Source organism: Rissa tridactyla, chromosome 9, assembly GCF_028500815.1.
Source record: "Rissa tridactyla isolate bRisTri1 chromosome 9, bRisTri1.patW.cur.20221130, whole genome shotgun sequence".
NCBI classification, from domain to species: domain Eukaryota; kingdom Metazoa; phylum Chordata; class Aves; order Charadriiformes; family Laridae; genus Rissa; species Rissa tridactyla.
The window spans coordinates 37604870-37623594 of record NC_071474.1 but is presented as its reverse complement, the minus strand read 5'-3'; the positions used below and the strand labels follow the sequence as shown (position 1 = coordinate 37623594).

Here is an 18725-nt window from a genome sequence, read left to right as displayed (position 1 = left end):
TAGGCATTGTTGAAGAAATAAAATCTCCAGCATGCATACCTGTTGAACAGTCTGAACCCGTCCACTGCGGCTCGCAGCTGCAGAGTCCCGTGTCCAGGAGGAAAGTCCCGTGCCCCGAGCACTGCTCCTGGCACACGGGAAGCGACGTCTCACAGTTCACACCGCCCCAGCCCGTGGAGCAGTGACATTCCCCTTGAACGCACACGCCGTGGCCGGAGCACATCGGATCCAAGCAGTCCTCTGGAAAGCAGGGAATATACAAGTTAGAGCACCTCTACAGTGGTTTCCTAGTGAAATACATCAGGGATTCAGATTCATTTGGTGATTTTCGTGCAAATACCCAAACTGAAGTGATGTTAACAAACATAAGGAAAAAAAAGACTATGCTAACATCTGTGCAAGTATAAGCCAAAACCAAGAAAACAAGCAAGCATGTAGACTGTTAGAGATCATATGATTCTGCTTGTCAAGGATATTGTCTTATTTTAAAACGTTGATGCCCAGGACAGATCTACTGGTCCAAGTGAGTGCAGGTTTGTGCTTCTGTGGCAGGGCTGGGAAAGAACTGGAGCAATTAATAATTACTTCTGCAATTGTGCATTGTGTTTCCATTTGGGTATTTGTGCTGTGTGTTTCATTTACTTCTGGGAAAAGAAAGATCTATTCTTTCACCTTCCTGCGGAAATTTATCTCTACAGCTGAAAATTTGATACAAAAAATACGGCCATCCACTAACCCTGAGTAGTGAATCTCTGACTGAATGCTTGCTTTAAAAAAAAATCTCATACACTCATAAAAAGTATGTGCAGGGCAATTGCAGATAATGAACAGATTCATAAAAGTCATAACGTACTGATGAACAATTTGCAAACAGACAAAGAGCTAAATTTGTTCTCAATTTGGATAAAACTATTCCTAGTGAAAAATTCAGGAGCTCTGTTGAAGAATTTAAATCAGCTGGTTAGTCCTGTATAATCAGCATATTCTCTCATAAAGCCCCAGCATTTCTTTAACAAGACGGATTTTAAGAAGCACACAGTCTGCCTTCTCTGGAGGCTGCAGGAAGACCGCAGAGCTGAAGAGGATTTGTGGGGTCCAAGCATGGGAAACAATTAGCCAAAAGCCTATTCACGTTAGATCATGCTTCAGACTGATGTTAGAGACGCTTCGAAAGTTCTCGTATGTATTTTTCAAGTATCAGCACAAGTATTATTTTAATGATGAAGTTGTAAACTTAACAAACAGTATTCTGTGCTATACAAACGAAGAGATGGCTCTCCGCTTCAGTAAGGGAAGGCTAAATATTTCAGACATCGAGATTAACGGCCTCCAGTTTATAGGACCTTTTGACCTAAGAATGAAGAAGTGATGCTTTATCTTTTGAGCTGCTATGCCACCCATTCAAGATCTTATTTCAAGATTTATGCTGTATCTTTTTCAGCCTTCCAGGCTTGTGCACAGCACAATGTAATTCTGAAAGAGGGGAATCAGTATTTCCCGACAACGCATATCTTGCTAAGCACAGGACAAAAATACTCGGCAATTTTCTCTCATCCCGACACAGCTCTTTATGTTGCCGACCATTTAAAAATAATTGAGCGGCTCCATAAACAGTTTAAAAAGTATTACTCACTTCAGTAATGATAATCTGACAGGACAAATTCAAGGGACTCCCATAGCAATATACTGTTCCCTGGATAGTACATCTGTTACTGTCTGCTATGGTAACAATACTGCTATAATACTAAACTCATATGTACATACAATAATGTAATCTGAATTCCTGACAGAATTACTTCTAGTACCGCACAAGTTACGTTGTACAGTACAGTAAACAGAACAGTCCTGTCACGCACACACTGTTACAACAAAACCCCACTGTACTTGGTTGCACAGGTTTGTATCATCCACCCTATTTCTACATAATTCCACCTTCCTTTAAAATTTAAATATGTCTCTTACTTTAAAAATCCAGTGTTTTCACACTCTTAGTTTCAATAGCTGTCTGAGTACATTTATCTCAATTGTTTTTTTCAACCATTTTGCAGGACCACGTTTTGGCAAGAAACAAAGCAGCTGAGGAGAGCAGCCAGCCTCTCACCAGCTACAGGCTTCAGCATCATGGCCTCGGTCAGTAAATACGTGTTTTACTTGCCGTTTCCCATTTGGGTTTTCTCGCTTTTGTCCATTTCTGAAACTACCAACACCGAATATGTCAGCAGCATTCTCTTGATCCTCCCTTTAGAAACCATACCAGGTTTGTCAAATCCATCAAATCCATCCTGGACATTTTTCTGACTACAGAATTCAAGCCACATAAAGAGCCTCTTCTGTGTGCTACTCAAAAGAATTACCTAAGATCTATATAGCAGGAAGCACAAAGTATGCTGTCACTAGCTTCAGGCTAAGGGGACTAGTGAAAAATCAACAAATCAGGGCAAGCATGAAGCAGAGTTCTGCTTTCCGAGGCCATGGACAGAGGAAGAAAGTCAAAGCTGATCAGCGTTGGAAACGCTAACAGGCAAACGACTGCTTCTTTCTATAGATGAGGGCAGAGACGCAGCGGTACTATAACCAGCAAAAGTACAATTACTTGTCCTCAGAATTTCCCACTTTTTATTAGCCAAGCCTTAAAGAATGCCCATTTAGTGCCCTGAACACAGGCTTCACAGTAAAAATGACATATGATAACAGAATTACACAATATGCTATGGTAAACTGAAACCGTTTGCTGCTCTTTTGGCTTTACATTGTCAGTACGTTCTTCACAGTAAAATCTAAGATGTAACAGAACGAAGAAAGGGAAAAGCTGATTACAATCTTCTGATTACTGTGGAGAACTACCACATCATATTTTGTTTAAATGATCTTCCGACTGCCATACCCTTAGCTTTTGGCCAAGTAAAACAGTCGGCACAGGCTGCCTGACAGCGTGTGCTGAGGGACTGAGCGTACTGGCAGCACGCAGGACTGGGAACGCCGGCCACCCTTCCTGAAAAAAGTGTCTGGAGCCTGAGAGAGGAAAAGTGGAGACAAACACATCAAGATGGTCTCACAACTTTCACACACAAAAAAGGAACCCTTGCTTGCTGGGATGTTTTCCAGGAAACTTTTGGAGCAAAATCTTCCACCCGCTTCTGTTCTTGCTACCGAGATTCAATGGAGAGAGGGAACTGAAATCATCCAAGAACTAGAGTCCTCCTGGACTGAGAAACGGAGTATTTCACAGGACTGCCCATGCCACAATTATTTGATAGTCTTATTAGACAATGTTAAATAATTTTGATCATTTTGATCATTTACGATAAAAATGTGAATCTTGGAAATTATTTATCTTTTGAGCTGCTACAGGCTGCCTGAGACCTGAATGCCTTTACCTTTGATAATTTTCTATCTTAATATTACTTTCTATGAGACAGTAAAGGTGCTTTTGAGGAAAACAGCACTGCTTCACAGTAAACTTCTCACATCTATGTGAGTTCTTAACTGCCTTAAAACAGGTTTGGAGATTAAAGACAAAAATCAACCCCCCTAACTATAGAGAGGGAAACTTCACACACCTTCCTCACAAATCTCTCCTTTGTATCCAGGGACACAGATGCAGACGCCCATGATGCAAGTGCCATGGCCAAAGCAGGTTGGATCAATACACTGTTCTTCTGGAACATCACACTCTGGTCCTTTCCACCCGTTTCGACACACACAGTGACCCTTCTCGTATTCTCCATTGCCGCTGCACAGCACTGGGCAGGAATCTGAAGAAGACAGGTTGACCTTTTTAGTGTATTTACAAACTTACATAGATTAACATTTATTGCATTTATCGTTCTGTAAAATTGCTTTTCCACTCCAGCCCCCCGATCGAGGCTTGTGACAGACTGAAATCTTTGAACTGGGTAGTGCAGCAGTAATACAAGGTCCTTGTCTCCTCAGTCTGCTTCACTAGAATACCTTAATTTTGACCTGAAATGGGATAGAAAATAAAAATAATTCCCTCCCCTTGACTGGTCGCTGCAGAAAATCTGCAGTGATGCCTGCTTATGATTTCCAGTAAGATTAATATTTCTTCCCTGTGAACTGAAGCAAGATACTGCCCTTTTCTTCTTCCTTCCGAGCAGACTTAACATTACTGAAGTTTTAGCCATTACTGATCTGCACGTAAACCAGCGATGCGGAAGATTAGTTTTACAATCCAGTATCAATTTCTGAGCCAATCAAGCTCTTAAAAAATAAAGTCAGTCCTAAATTTGAGGAAACACTGGAAAAACATGAGAACTTCCAGACATCGTATGCAGTAGATGATAGCTAATACTCACAGAATTATCTGAAACAGAAATAAGCTCACTTACAATCTTTTTAGCAAGTTTTTTGCCCCAAATGCTGGAAAACAGTCTCTAAGCTGCTTTAGGTTTCTTTTCTACACCCTATTCAAGTTAAGACCACAGAAGCATTTGACTGACTCATGCAATTTTCTCCAAAGTGAAACTGTTTTGTCACTTTTAAATAACAGAAAGCATTATGCTAAGCTAACACGCTTATTAAAAAATGTATTTTATAATCATGCCGTGGATGCGAAGAGGGATGGAGGAATCTATTAACTCTGAAAGTCAGGGACGGCGAAGTGGTTGATGCATCTTAGCTCAAGTACAGCATAAAAAAACCTTCTATGTGTGTGCTCGTACTGTATCTGCCATCTGGCTGGAAAAAGGAATTTAATCTCCTTTAATCACTTTGAATCTTTGCAAGCCCAGCAGTCACACACCATAATCACAAGCCCTGTCATGCACCGCGGGTCAGTTCATATGAGATTACCTTTTGCGCAATCAGGACCAAGGAATCCCGGGAAACAGTGGCAGTGCCCCGAGATACATTCTCCATTCCCATTGCAATTAGTAGAGCAGTCATCCAGGATTTCTGTTTATTGAGAGTTGTGCACAAAGAAAAATAAAAATTGGTTGTATTTGAAATGAATGGCATCTTCACCTCACTCTGCAGGACACATCTCAACATACAAATAGGTGCAGAAGCAGTAAAAGGCCCATTTTCATTCATAGGGAGCATAAAACAAAATTCCTGTTCAAGCAGCTTACAAATATTAGATTTTGTCTTGACAGCTTCAAGATAACAAGTGCATCATTTATATTACACCAAAAAGCTTTTAAAGTAAGTGTTCATGTAAAATTTACCACCATTAAAAGCACTGCAAGAACCAGAGTATTTGCTGAAAAATGTCCACCTTAAACACTTTCTCTTATTGCTGAAGTAATTTGTTTGAAACCTGTTTATAGAGTAAATTGCCTTCTATGGTGTTTCACTTGAACCTTGTGAATTGAATTCCTTGGAGGAGGGTAGGATTTCCACTTCTATACAATCAGGTGAAGAAAAAAATAGTCTTTTGTACAGTGATGAAACTCAGTGCAATAAAGGACTAAGAACTAGATTTGAAGAAAAAAAAAAAACACCACAAAACCCACCTTCAGTTCTGATCTTAAACTTGCCCAGCTCTGGACAGTAAACCACTTAACCCCACACATCACAGGACAGGCTCATATCTGCACGTGGATTGGCTGATTTTATTTTACATACGTATCTCCTGCGGGAATTCAGTGGATTCCCTGATTCATATGGGTTTTACGTAAAGAATACGAAGCAAATCCAAGGCTAAGTTGCTCCCACGTGAAGTAGGTCGCTGTCAGGCCAGCAGCAGGACTGAGGGTCTCCGCAGCCCATGCAGGTACTGGGCAGGACTGGAGTGGGGCTACAGAACAGTGGGGCCCGAGGCTGTTTTATGCGCACATGCGTTCATAGATGCGGGGAAGTACCTCTGGCCACAGAAGATAGGAAACATGACTCCTTTCCCACAAAATAATAACTGTTGAGGAAAAAGAAGAAAACCCAGATCCTTTTGAAAAGTATCTGTCCCTGGCAAGCGATTTGGGAGGAAAAACTTTTCTCAAGAAAGGGCACATCATTGGAATATTTAATCTAATCAAATCTGATATACTTTTAAACTCAAACGTAACTTGTCAAAAGATGGATTAAAAGCACATACTACAACTAATATGAATAACTGAAATAAGTTTATTTTGATCTTATTTGTGGGCACTTGGGCAGATAAGGATTGGTTCCTCTTGAAAACTCCTGCCGTTATTTAAAAACGTTCCTTTCAGGCTATCAGCAAAGAACAGGCGTTTGATATGTATCTGTTTATCAGATATCCACAACCTGTACACAGATCTCTGTTTCAAAGTCAAAAAACTAGCTCATTTTCAGAAGTAAGTTTTTTCACAGATATGCTGCATGTTATTATTTTTTACATATTACTGTTCATTATCAACTCTTCTCTTGCTCTATGTGTACACTTGCCTGTCTTCTCAGTTTTCCAGAATCACATGGTAAATGACCCCTACACGTTGATCTGAAATGGTTTGAAAAGTTCCCTCCCCTCGATGGAATGTCCGGTTTGGGCTGGCCTTTATTCAGTCTACGAAAGTACTTGAGGCATGCCAGATTTTGCATGCAAATTACCCCCGTCAAGGGAAAGTCTGATCAGAGCTCTAGCTAGAGTGTCAGCAAAATCAATTTTATACATAACTAAGACTGAGCAACTTGAAATACTACTTAACAGATGCCCATGAGGAGGGCATGACTGCTTCACACAGCCAACAGCATCGTACAGCAGAGATGCATCCAAGCTCTTGCTCTATTCTGAGTGTTTCAATCTGTGGTCTTCGTTGATTCCTTTGTCGATAGAGGCGTCAAATATGACTCCATCCCAGTCTAGAGTAAGGAGTACGGCTCAAGGATTATTTTTTTTGGGTGGAAACTCCCAAAGAAACAACCAAGAACACTATGAGAAGATGATACACAGGTTATGAAAACACAATAGCTAGCGCTACTTTCAAATGCATCAGCAGCAGATTCTTGCAGCATGAACACTCTTTTTCCCCAAAACGGAGCCATTTCTGAAGTAAGAATAAGGATTCCTGCCTGCACTGTGTTTCTTACTGTTCCTCTCTGTAAGACCCAGTCTGTTCTGCTTATTGGCCAGAGAAAGGATGAACAGCTTCTTTTTCACCAAACGTAGCAAGAACAAAACTGTAGTGTTCAATTTCATCTTTTTCTTTATTTATTTCTTATTTTGGAGCGGTAAGCTACTTAATGATGAAATATTGGTTAAATCCTCCTGTAAAAACACTGCCGTCTTACAGTAGAAATAAACAACGAGGCAGGTACTTGGATTCTGATCTGGACTGGAGTTTGGCCAGGTTTTATGCTCTCCATAGAGCCATCTGCGAAGAGACTTCATAAATTGCTTAAATATTTTCTCATATGGCATTGAATAAAGGCATTTTTTCTTGCTTGCAAAAGATTCGCTTTTCTGAACAGAGCAAGTATGAACTTTTAAATAAAAAACAGTAATTACAATTCTATCTATCTCAATTTCTAAATTATTTTCCTGCAAGTCCTACAAAATCTTGGTATTTGAATCATACCGTCCTGCTCTGCAAGGTGTTCACCATCAAGTAAAAATAGCCTCCAATTGTTCTAAAGAGCAGATGGCATGTCCATTACTAGTAAAGACATCTTGCTAAACATATGGTAGAACAGGTTAACTAAAGGGCATAGTGGTTAAAGTCTTGCAGCAAACCCAGACTGTCATAAATACAACACTTTACCTAAATTTAAATTCCAAAGAAACCCTATGTGTGAGAACTGCTCACTAACAATACCTAGAGTTGGAAACATTTGTCCGCCTATACCTATTAAAAAAGCAGTAGGGATCTGATATGCCACCAGGACACTGTCTCCTACATTTGTCTTCTGTGTTCCAAACAAAATGGTGCATTTGAATAACTGTAGAAAACAACAGCACCCATCCATCAAACAACAATCACAACCGAATCCACAAAAGCTGCCGTTTAGATTTTCTGACTGACTAAAATACTGGAAATGAGAAATTAAAGCCTGGATAACTTTTGTAGGATTTATGGTTCTGATGTAGATAGAGAGGGGGATAATCTCTTTTACTTTGAGCAAGACAACACCAGAAATTACTCAAGCATTTAAGCTATCATATAAAAATTTTAACACACATGAAAAGTTCACACTTAATTAATCTGATAACCTCCATCTTTAATATACAAGCACAGCTATTTGCCTAATATTGGCATAAACATAAAGTTGCTCCGCTGAGGTTAATTAAAACCTGAAAAGCTGAAACAAAACATAGTTCAGAGAATACTTAAGAGAAGCCGGAATCAAGGTCTATAATTTATTTTCAAATACATCTTTCCAATGTAATAATCCGAACAACCATTTTATTGTAGTTGTTCTTACCAATCGCTGTAGTTAGTACAAACACTTGCTCCACCTTCTTTCCGTCATTGTAGAATGCCATATGCCAAGCTCCTTGATCCATATACTCAATGAAGCCTGTCTCTTGCAGTGAAGTTAAGATCAGATTCCTGGGAGCTTGCTGAGGCTCCTCTGAGTTTTTTGGTTCCGGTTTAATTAACTGTTTTCCATCCATCAGTTTTACAAAATCAAACTGAAATAATAATGAGGAAAAATTAACCACCTAGCAAATTTTTATGAATCTACTCTGCATGTCTCATTCAAACAGGAATAAGCAGTTGAAATCTTAAGCGGAATTGCCCGACTAAGTATTCATCAATGTGAATGCGTGTGATACAGATGCATAGCCTGCTCCAGTTAGCTTCAGTTTCCATATAAAAAGCATTACAGTAGGTCAGAAATCTGGCATCAAAACTTGCTGCCGACTATGGCAGGGAAAATTCAGACTTGCTGCACTAAATACAGCAGATTTACTTCAAAAATTACATCTCTTTAATGGTGATAATTCCAAAATTCCAAGGTGTAGTGCCTACATTATGCAGTGAATAACTTCAAATGGCAAAAACAAATTAAAGAACCTATTGTTCTATATCAGATTTTTAAATGTTTGTCCCTCGATATAAATACTGTATATCAAAACCTAAATACACTTTTTATTTATATTTAATTTTATTAATACAAATAAGTATATATTTTTTACACAGAAGGTCTTAGATTTCTAACCAAGTTGATGCTGAGAACTTTTAAGTCCAGGTAGCTTCAAAGCATCAGAGACATAAACCTTTTTATGAATCCCTGTTCAAGAAATTTATGTATTTCTCTAGTTTTTTCTAAGCATTCTGATTTTCAGTAAAGTTCAACTTCAGCTCAACTGAAGACCCAGCTTCAATTAAAGTCAATGACAGCTAAAAACTTTTGTTTCTAAGATCAAAACTCTAGTAAATAATTTTTGAGGTCAGACAAGATGATCTTCAGGAGTCCTTTCTAAGCAATCTTTCCATGATTCCATATAAAAAAGTTTATCACACTCTGCAGAGCGCGATCCTGCTATAAGAAAGCTGAAAAATCTATTATCCATAGAAATGACAGCTTCATGTGCCAAGTATGTTAAGTCTAAAAAAAAAAAAAAAAAAAAGAAAAAAGTCAAATACATATTCTTACTGCTTAGCTAGGATTTCTCCTGCAAAATCCCTAGGAGTAAATACTCAAAAATAATCTTAATATTAGAAACCAGAAACAGATACATTTTTTTCCTTCCCTATTAACTCTTTCTACTGGCTACGTAACCTGTTTATTTGATGATGTTGTAAAAAGATTAAAGCATTTTCAAATGATCTGGTACTTCAACCCCCTTCCCACCCCCCCCAGAAGATGCTGGAGCTACAAAGCAGCGCAGTGCGTGCCTGTCCAGCCTCTCGGGCAGTCACCTCGCAGCGGTCACAGCTGCTGACCTTCCTGGTACAACACTGTCCCTGCCTCTGAGAGAGCACAGGCTGAGGGTATAGCTAGACCTCAGTAAAAAAAGGGATAAACGGACTGCTTTTTGTGGTTGCAGCCAGTCCCTTCCTCCCTCCCTGCTTGGAAAGTGTCTTGTGAACATCGGCATCCACTCCTGTTTGAAAACGTAATATGATAGATAATAGAATAATATGTATTATTTCTGATTACCTGAGTGTGAGTAGGTGGAATGTTTCTTCTGCCATAAATTCCCAGCAGAGAATCCTTCGCCAGTGAAATGTTAAATTTCAGGTACATGGGGTGATGTATAGTAATCTGAAAGCGCCAGAATAAACCAGGGGGGATCGTCTGCATGACTTGTGCTCCAATCTCAACTTCTCCTGTGTCTATGGCCCGTCCCTTCTGAAACACTAATTTTCCAGAAACAAACAAAACCATCAGTTGCGTATTCTTGGTGGGTGAAGGTAACATGTCACGAGGTATAAACGTGCCTTAGATATATCAGAATATATTGTAAACAACCTCTAAACGGAGGGCATTTCACTGAAATTGTTTCATTTTTTATTCAACTGGTTGAAAAATACATATAAACTTGCACGCAATACTTAGGACAACAGGCGTCACTGCATTTTTGCCCCCGAAATCCTGGAACGCTTTACTGAATATAAAAAGGTAGAAGTGCTGCTGCGTAAACCATGGTCTTTACCTATCAGCTATGCAAACAAACCCCATTCAGCCGAGAACGCACAGAGAGAAGGCAGCAGGAGAGCTTCCTCTGGCACGTATTCCAGACTGCTGCCGAACGGGCATTGCATCAGCTACACAAATGGACACCAGTGAGGACAGAAAATCCATCAAACCTGGTAGGTCGGAGCCCATGTCCAAAGCCTTGATTTCTATTAATCACCATTCCTAATGATTTTATTATGGTAGTGATAATCTAGTCCTGGAGAAATAAAGGACATCTGCTTTGGCTTGAGCTTTCTGCATGAAACCGTAGCAGGGGCAAGAGGATAGGGACAGGCAACCTAAAGAGAAAACTGGCATAATGTTGTAATGCCTAACAATAAATTTGCAGACATCTACAGTACGTAACTTCACACATGGGTGTGAGAGAGCTGACATAGAAAGGGAAATGGAATGCATAAAGACGACCATTACCAAACCAAATTGGAGCTGGCTTGCTTTGCTGGCTTCTATCACCATCTTTGAGTATTTTAATGCCTGTCTGTGATCAGCATCATGACATGCTGCAAACCACAGAGCCAATCCTGCTAACATCGGAGCTAATTCCATTGCAAGTTTTGCAAAACTCTAACTTGCATTTCCATACCTTCTCTCAACTAGAAAAAAAGCAGGACAGTATGCCGCACCGGGGGAAGAGCCAAGAGAAAAAGACTGGATTCAGCAGCCATAGCCATTTATGTTTCATTTTATTCCAGCATCACAGTGAAGGATAGAGAAGGGCAATCAAAGTGACTGGAGCCTCACCTTTTACAATAATGCATGTAAATATGTAGCGCAACATAATGTACATGAAATTTTATACATTTCCATTGGAAATGAAACCAGCAGTAGCAAAGCTAGGGCCAGTTTTTTCCTGAACATATTAATAACAAAGATCCTCAGTGGGATCTTACATAGGCTTTAACTAGTGTAGGAAGTACTTAGCATTCTTAATGAATAGAGATTTAATTTACAAGGCAGGAGCAATTCTCTGGGTACTGGATCTTCCAGCTTTACGGCTGCTTTGTGTCACCAAGCCTACAGCAAGAACTAGGAGCTGACTTTTAACACCTTAACACATAAAAGCATCTATTTTTAGAGCACAGAACTTGTAATCTAATACTGTAAAAATACACCTGTTACTTAGTTCATGAGTTAAAATATTTCCAAATTGCTGCTTTAACGATGTTCAAGGTCAGACTGCTGCTCTCCAATGTGCTTCATGGAAAAAATCCTGAGTTTTGAAGAGAATTAAACTTCCCATGTTGGGCAAGGAAAGTGGATCCCTTCCCACCCCAACCCATACAGGATCCTACTTGACCGATGTGAATTTGAAAACCTTTTCCCCTACTTCCAGTACTCCAGGGATATTAAATCTTAATGATTCTTTGCAAGCAATTACCCTGGGTTAAGTAAAACACTAAGGAACTTTTTGGTGATATTGACACATAGTAATTAATGTGATTCAATTACAAGTTCGTAGAGCACTAAGTAAAAAGTCAAGGATATAGTATCATTTTGGAAGTTAATGGCATTATTGGTCCGTGTTCAAGGTCCTTTAAAATACAGTGACTGCTTCTTAAGTTGGTTGAAGTGAGAAGGCCTGTTTCTCCAATAAAAATAAAAAGCATTATGTCTTTAGTCAGGGAGTATTTTCACGAATTGATGTTACCAAATTATGGCGAATACCACGTTAGTGTTGCTAGTCTCAAAACAACACATCTCTGAGTTTTTCCACATTTGGCTGAAAAAATGCCTTTTTTTTAGTAATAATTTTATGCAATCCTTAAAAAAACCAGACGCACTTAGATTTACTTTTATCCCATTACACAGCAAAGCAGCGCAGGCTGCAGTTCACAATGGTAACAGGAAAATACATATATTATCTACCACCTACTGAAAGTGCGCAGTTGCAGCATCTCTACCTTTCAAACAGTATTTTTTCACACAACCAGACAGCATGAAAAGGCTACTGTAAGAGCTGTGTCTGAAGTGCATGTTCTCACGTTCACTGAGCCACTGTCCCTTCTTTATAGAAAAATAATCTAGCTCTGTTTCTATGCTTAATTGAACTAAGCAGATATTTGGCTGTACGAAAAAGGCATCTGAAGACACACTATTCACAGACTGTCCTTGTATACTTCCTTGCTCTTTCTTGACAAAGTCTGGAATAAGCTTTAAAAATTACAGTGCTGCAACATTGTTCTGTTCTTATTCTAAAAGACATCTTTCTCAGAACAACATTTTTCTTGTGACAAAGTATCATTTAATTATCTATATGCAATTCCTTGTACAGCTCCCAATCTTGCCAACTGGTATTAATTCTTCCCTATTCTTTCTAAGCACACTTGCCTTGCAAGTCTAAAACAGAACATAGATTCCTAATCACAGGTTTCTTTTGGCTTCAAGAAAGTAAAACTCTGAACAGCGTGGTGCCAATTATCTTCACAAGAAAGTACCCATATGATGATTATTACTGATCCTGAAACAATCAATCTCCTTGTACTCCCCTGGTAAATACCAGCGTCAGTAGGTTTTTAATTTTTTTAATCACATTACCGCATATTAAAATGTTAACTCATAGCCATGGGTCAGTGTGTTATAAAATGACTTCTTAAAGAAATTCGACTTGCTCGAGTGTAAACTTGATTTTCATTAGAAGATTAGGTAAAATATACGCTTTCAAAGTCTGGAAAAGCAAACAGGAGTTATTTATCCATATGAAATCACATCAGAGGCTTCAAGTTTACAGGTAAAGTACCAACTTTCTGTGGTATCCTGCTGTAGTGAAAGGAGTTGCCCGTTTCCAAATCCTCCTTCCCAGCACATTCGCATGGAGAATTTGGTACAAGCACTGGCAATAAAATTACTGATATACATTAGAAGTGATGGAAGGAAATAAAACCAGCAGAAATTAACCACAGCCAGACTATGCATGTGGTAATGCCTGGTACTAAGCCCACACCATTTTTCTTGTGTTTTCCCAAGTGTATGCTCCTCGTTAGCATAAACTCTGGATTGCAGGTTACCCCCAAAAGGCAAAAGGAGACAAGTGGGACAATAGCCTAGCTACATTCAAGACTGACCTCTGAAACTGCTGGATAAGCCCTCAATGAAGGGGCTCTGCTGTCACAGCCCTCCGTGCTTTAGTGTTGTGGAAGAATTGTGTAGCTACACAAGACGTTGGGATTGCCCGGGGTGAAGTTTTTGGTTTCTTACCTACTACCTTGAGTCTCTACTGACTCACATATTCCTTTCTCTGTTTTCAAGCACCTTATTTTTAAGGTTTTTGATGTTTTTCCTGCACATCCTCCTTTAGAAACAAAATGCTTTGGAAGAGCTTTTATTAAATCTGTAATATATTGACAAAATGATTTAATGCAGCTGAGAAGAGCTATTTAAGATATTTTCCGTGGTGCACCAGGCCAAAAATACAAAAGTCTATCTAACATTTACTGCAATTCACTACCAATCCATTCTAAGGGACAAAATAATGGATCATTGTCTCCTTACCTACATGTCTATTGCTCATTTATCTAATATGATCTTTATCCAGTTGTGCCACATTGATTTGTAAGACTATTGATTGAGATGTAATCTTTCTTCTGGAGGGACTGGTACAACAATGTCCCACCCTGTCTTATATTTACAGTCAGAGATCTTAACCTGGCACACATAAAATCAGATCGCTGCTCTGAAATTTGAAAGCTCTGGAAATCTTCTATCATTGCAGAGCAGCTCTCAGTACAATTTTACCTTCCTTCTAATAACTGGAATGACTAGGGTTCATGTTCTACTCCCATTCACTTTTCTCTGATCTAACCTGATTTATCCATCTGCTTCTTACAGTCAGAAAGCATCACCATGGTGGTCAATGGGAAGCATGGGCCAGAGCTTGCAACTAATATTGAAGTAGGTGATCTAACAACATTAAATGACAGGACTTGAAAGAAAGGAATTGTGCATCTCAGAGACAGTGCTGCTCTCCGCTTCACACTCCTGGCTGTACAGCCCTCTCCTTTCATATGCCAGCTCTGGCACTTCTCTGACCCTTCAAACGAGCCAGTTCATATTCGCATTTTACATATTCACATTTTTAAAGGAAGTAATTTTCAGCCGCCATTGTGAACTGACGTGTCTCGGTTGTGCGTGAGACAATACCTGCAGTGGGCACGGGGCTGCAGGAGCTGCACAGGGAGAGCGGGGCAAAGCACGACTGCATCCCCGGCAGCACGACTGCATCCCCGGCAGCACGACTGCATCCCCGGCAGCAGGGAGCTGCCAGACTGGCCCAGGCACTTTGTGAAACCTCAGTAGATTCCTGTGAGCTGATTCACTGTGACTGGTTAAGTCAGGATGTGACAGGATGCTGTATTTTAGCTTACGCCTTCAAGAACTGGATGCCTTTAAAAGCATTAAGATTTTTACCCCTCTGCATATTCTGACCTCTCAGTACAAAGAGTTTCACTTTGCCTAAGATGACTTTGGTCTGCAAGACAGGCACAGCACCAAGCCCTTTGCAGGAACTGAACAAGGAGAAGACAGTCTCACCTCCCCTGTCTTAAGACAGAAGCCAAACGCTCTAATCTCTCTTCTCTCACAAAAGAAGGGCGATTATTTTGCTGTTGAACTTTAACTTGCTAATGGCTTGGGCGGGTTGCTAATTTCAGTGAGAGTTCTGCTAAAACAAGCAATCTGGTTATGGGCTTTTCATATCTGTTTTAAAATTATACCAGAGAAGACAGAACCTGAACTCAAAATACTGTCAAACTGTAGCAAATACAGAATCTGAACCACAGTAATGTTTAAATATCCGTAATCCGTCTGTCTTCTCATTCACACGTACCTTTTTTTTCCGTTTTATCAGAAACTTTTCCTCCAATTGGTGAGTAAGTAGTATCCATGGATTCTGTTCCTTTATTTCCTTTGCTAACTCCATTTTCATATAGCTGCCCTTCAACAGGCTGGAGTTGCCAGGTTAAACCAAACAAGTGTACTGCTGCAAAAAAATGGAGACCAATTAATTGATGTCGAAGCTACGGCACCTTCAGCCAGGCTAAGAGAGAATGCTATGACCCAGTTTCTGTAAAGTCAAGTATTACTTCATTCTGTTAGTAATAAATCAGAATTTCAAGCAGTCTAATGAGCAATTTACTATTTTACCTTAAAACTCAATGTTTAATTAGTTTCCACACTTTCTTTTGGAGCTCAGCCAGGTCAGGGTGATGAATTTCTACAGCAATTAATGGAAATACTTGCATTTAAAAGGATAACAGTTGAATTAATTTAATAATTTGTGACAGATTCTAACGCTACATCAATGTTGTCCCTCAGCTTTCAACCGTCAAAGAGCTCAGAGTTTGTTGATTAAAGCACTGACACCAAGTAAAACCTCTCACCTTTCCAACCCAGTTATAAGTGAAACTGTGCCCACTGCATTCCCAAATCCTTTCACTTAGGTTAAACCTTACTAAAAACACTGACTCCATAGATTTACTCTAGAATTACACTGCAGATAAAAAACTGGCTCTAGATCTAAAATTTACACAATTATTCTACAATACATATTAACAGAAATACAGTTGTTATTTATTGCCTGCAAAGCCATTCACTTTTTTCTGCTTTCCTTTCTGTTGTTTCTGATCTGAGGCATCAAAGGGTATCAGGAGAAAGACAGCTACAGAGGAACTTATTTTAAGCATAATATGATAGAACTGCAGACATTCTAGGCAATTACCTAGGTCTTACTGAGGAGGGCAAATTCTTCCAAGGAAGAGGTTGCCTTAGTATTGAAGTAACTCAGCAGGAAAGACCGATAACCCAGTAAAACAGGGATTGAGGATACCCCCTACGGAGGAGCTGAAATTGTCACATAAAGAGCAAATCACGAGTAGCAGGCTCTTTAGCCACATGCAGCAATTTGCAGTGAGGAGGTTCTGCCCACAGTGGGAGCCTAAAAGGCTATATATTTGCTCTTCCTGAATCATGAAAGAGCAAATATGGAGAATCAACTCCAGGAACCTCAGAGACTCTCAGGAGAAGTAATTGTGATCTAGAATGGGTCTTGCAATAGAAAGTACATTGTTTTCTTTTGCACTTGCACAAACTTTGAGGAAAAAATCTCAACACAAACAGGAAACCTACAGTCTATTATCCATTTTCTATGTGTTTGCTCACAAGCCTCCCTTACATGCTGAAAAGTTAAACTATAAAGCAAAACCCCATGCCTTCAAGGGGTTCCTGGCAACGGCTTGCCAAAATGACTACAGGAATGCAGAGCTGCCAATCTAAAATAATTAATTCCAGATCCGTGCACTCCTGGATGACCCAGCCACAGATATATGATCTAAATCAAGAAAACGAGAGCATTTCTATCAAATTAGCGAAGTGACAGTATTTGTCATACATTTAAATTTTTTATATTGGCATCAGGAGAAGAGAGCCAAATTTACTGAATTCTCAAACCCCTGCTTCACCATGAGATCTGGGCTCTGGAGACACACCACTGGACAGTAAATTCCCACTCCCCAGAAGAGATACTAGAAGCTTACACCAGTGTTAATGGTGAAATCTCAAGCCAGAGACTTGCCTGGATTGCTTCATATTCCATGGACTTGAAATCAGCCAGGGACCATGCTAATACTTTGAAAAGGGTCTTGCCCTCAGGTGACAAAGCCCTAAGCTCTGATCTTTGAGCTTATTAATGCAAGACACGTTACTTCTACGTACAGACGGTACAACAAAAATCAACATGCCTCGGCATCTCTAGAGCTGGTGGCTCTTGCTCCTGGCTTGAGCTTCTGGACATTATTATGATTTAAAGAGTTAATAACAACAAAAAGGAACAAAGTTCAATGGGATTGGTAACTAATGAATGTACATTTCATTTATACTAATGCAAATAATTATGTCAGCACTTGAAACAGATCAACACTAGATGCAAAACATAACTGCACACATCAATAAGCTTTTAGTGGTTATAGAAACATGAATATAATCCAGTTGCTTCCTTACGCTATTTCCATTGTTGCTGTTATTCATCTCCTAAGACAGCATTTGCATGCGCTGCAGAGGGTACATCACAAAGCATGGACTGAATATGTAATGCACCTTTTTCCTTGCTATATGTCTTTTCCAGATTACACACACCATGCATTTTGTCATCCGTTTGCACCAATTCGAATAGTTTGCTTGGTCTTCCTTCAGGCTGGGGAAGTGCTGTTGTTTTTACAGTCCATGCCAAAGCTTGGCAAGCCAGCAAAAACTGCAAGCCCTGGCCAGGCTGCAGGTGCTCAGGGTAACTTTAAATGGCCACTCTCCCAAATACAGAAGATTCTACTCATAGTACAGAGCTTTTCTTGGCTAATTTACTCTGCTTCTTAGGTAAAAAATAATTATTAGGTATAAAACAGATCTCTTGCAGAAGAAGATAGATTAAAGGCCTACATCTTCCACCCTTCCCATAAATTTCCTTTGCAGAACAAAGACATGAAAGGCCAGCGTGACTTTATGCCATCTAAGGGATTTTCTCTATCCAAAGACAGGTTTTTGGTTGCTTCATATTACTGCTGTAAGTGAAACCAGTTGGGCCCTGTTCGGAATCAAAGCTTGGGTCTTTGCCTCTGAAGTAAACGGCCAGATTGCTTATTTTGTTCGACAATTAAATAAAACAAACTGAAATTTCACATAAACTAACTCAGTCCCCCCCAATTCTGCAGCATACTCGAGTAAATATTCACAAATATATAAGCATTTTTTTTCGGAACCTGCTTTGTAAACTGGATTAACCCGCCATCTGCTACGAAGCCAATGATCTAATTTAATTTATTCTTATCTACCTTCTGTGTAAGCACAGCTTGTCAACTCCTGTGCTACACATTTGGCAGAATATGAATAAGAGGCTTGGCTCCAGTGCAAAAGAGACTCTTAGTAGTGGGGAGACGTCAAAAAAGTCCTGTGTAGTAAGTACTTATCAAGCCGCAAGATGAACTTCAGAGGACAAAAATCCTACAAATGTGAAGTCTCTTCAAATTGCTGACCTCCACTAAAGGCTTTTGTTTAGCTCTCTCTGCTGTTTCTAGGTATTTTACAAAATCTCAGTAGATCATTCCCCTGAAGCCTAGACTTCAGAAGAGCTGTAGTAGAATGTATATCAGCAGCTGACTATTCTTTCTGCACCTGCT

General features: G+C 39.6%; 1 protein-coding gene across 9 annotated transcripts in view; it reads right to left on the bottom strand.

Annotated features, from left to right (window-relative positions):
• TENM1 (teneurin transmembrane protein 1) overlaps nucleotides 1–18725 on the bottom strand; it is a 942055-nt gene that overhangs the window by 121170 nt on the left and 802160 nt on the right. For all 9 annotated transcript variants that reach the window (XM_054214857.1, XM_054214863.1, XM_054214865.1 and 6 more), the window contains 6 exons: nucleotides 15389–15541; nucleotides 10027–10226; nucleotides 8341–8551; nucleotides 4813–4914; nucleotides 3561–3755; nucleotides 40–240 (listed from right to left, as the gene is read on the bottom strand). In XM_054214857.1, coding sequence (XP_054070832.1) covers nucleotides 40–240; nucleotides 3561–3755; nucleotides 4813–4914; nucleotides 8341–8551; nucleotides 10027–10226; nucleotides 15389–15541 — 1062 coding nt within the window. The remainder of the gene's footprint in view (nucleotides 1–39; nucleotides 241–3560; nucleotides 3756–4812; nucleotides 4915–8340; nucleotides 8552–10026; nucleotides 10227–15388; nucleotides 15542–18725) is intronic.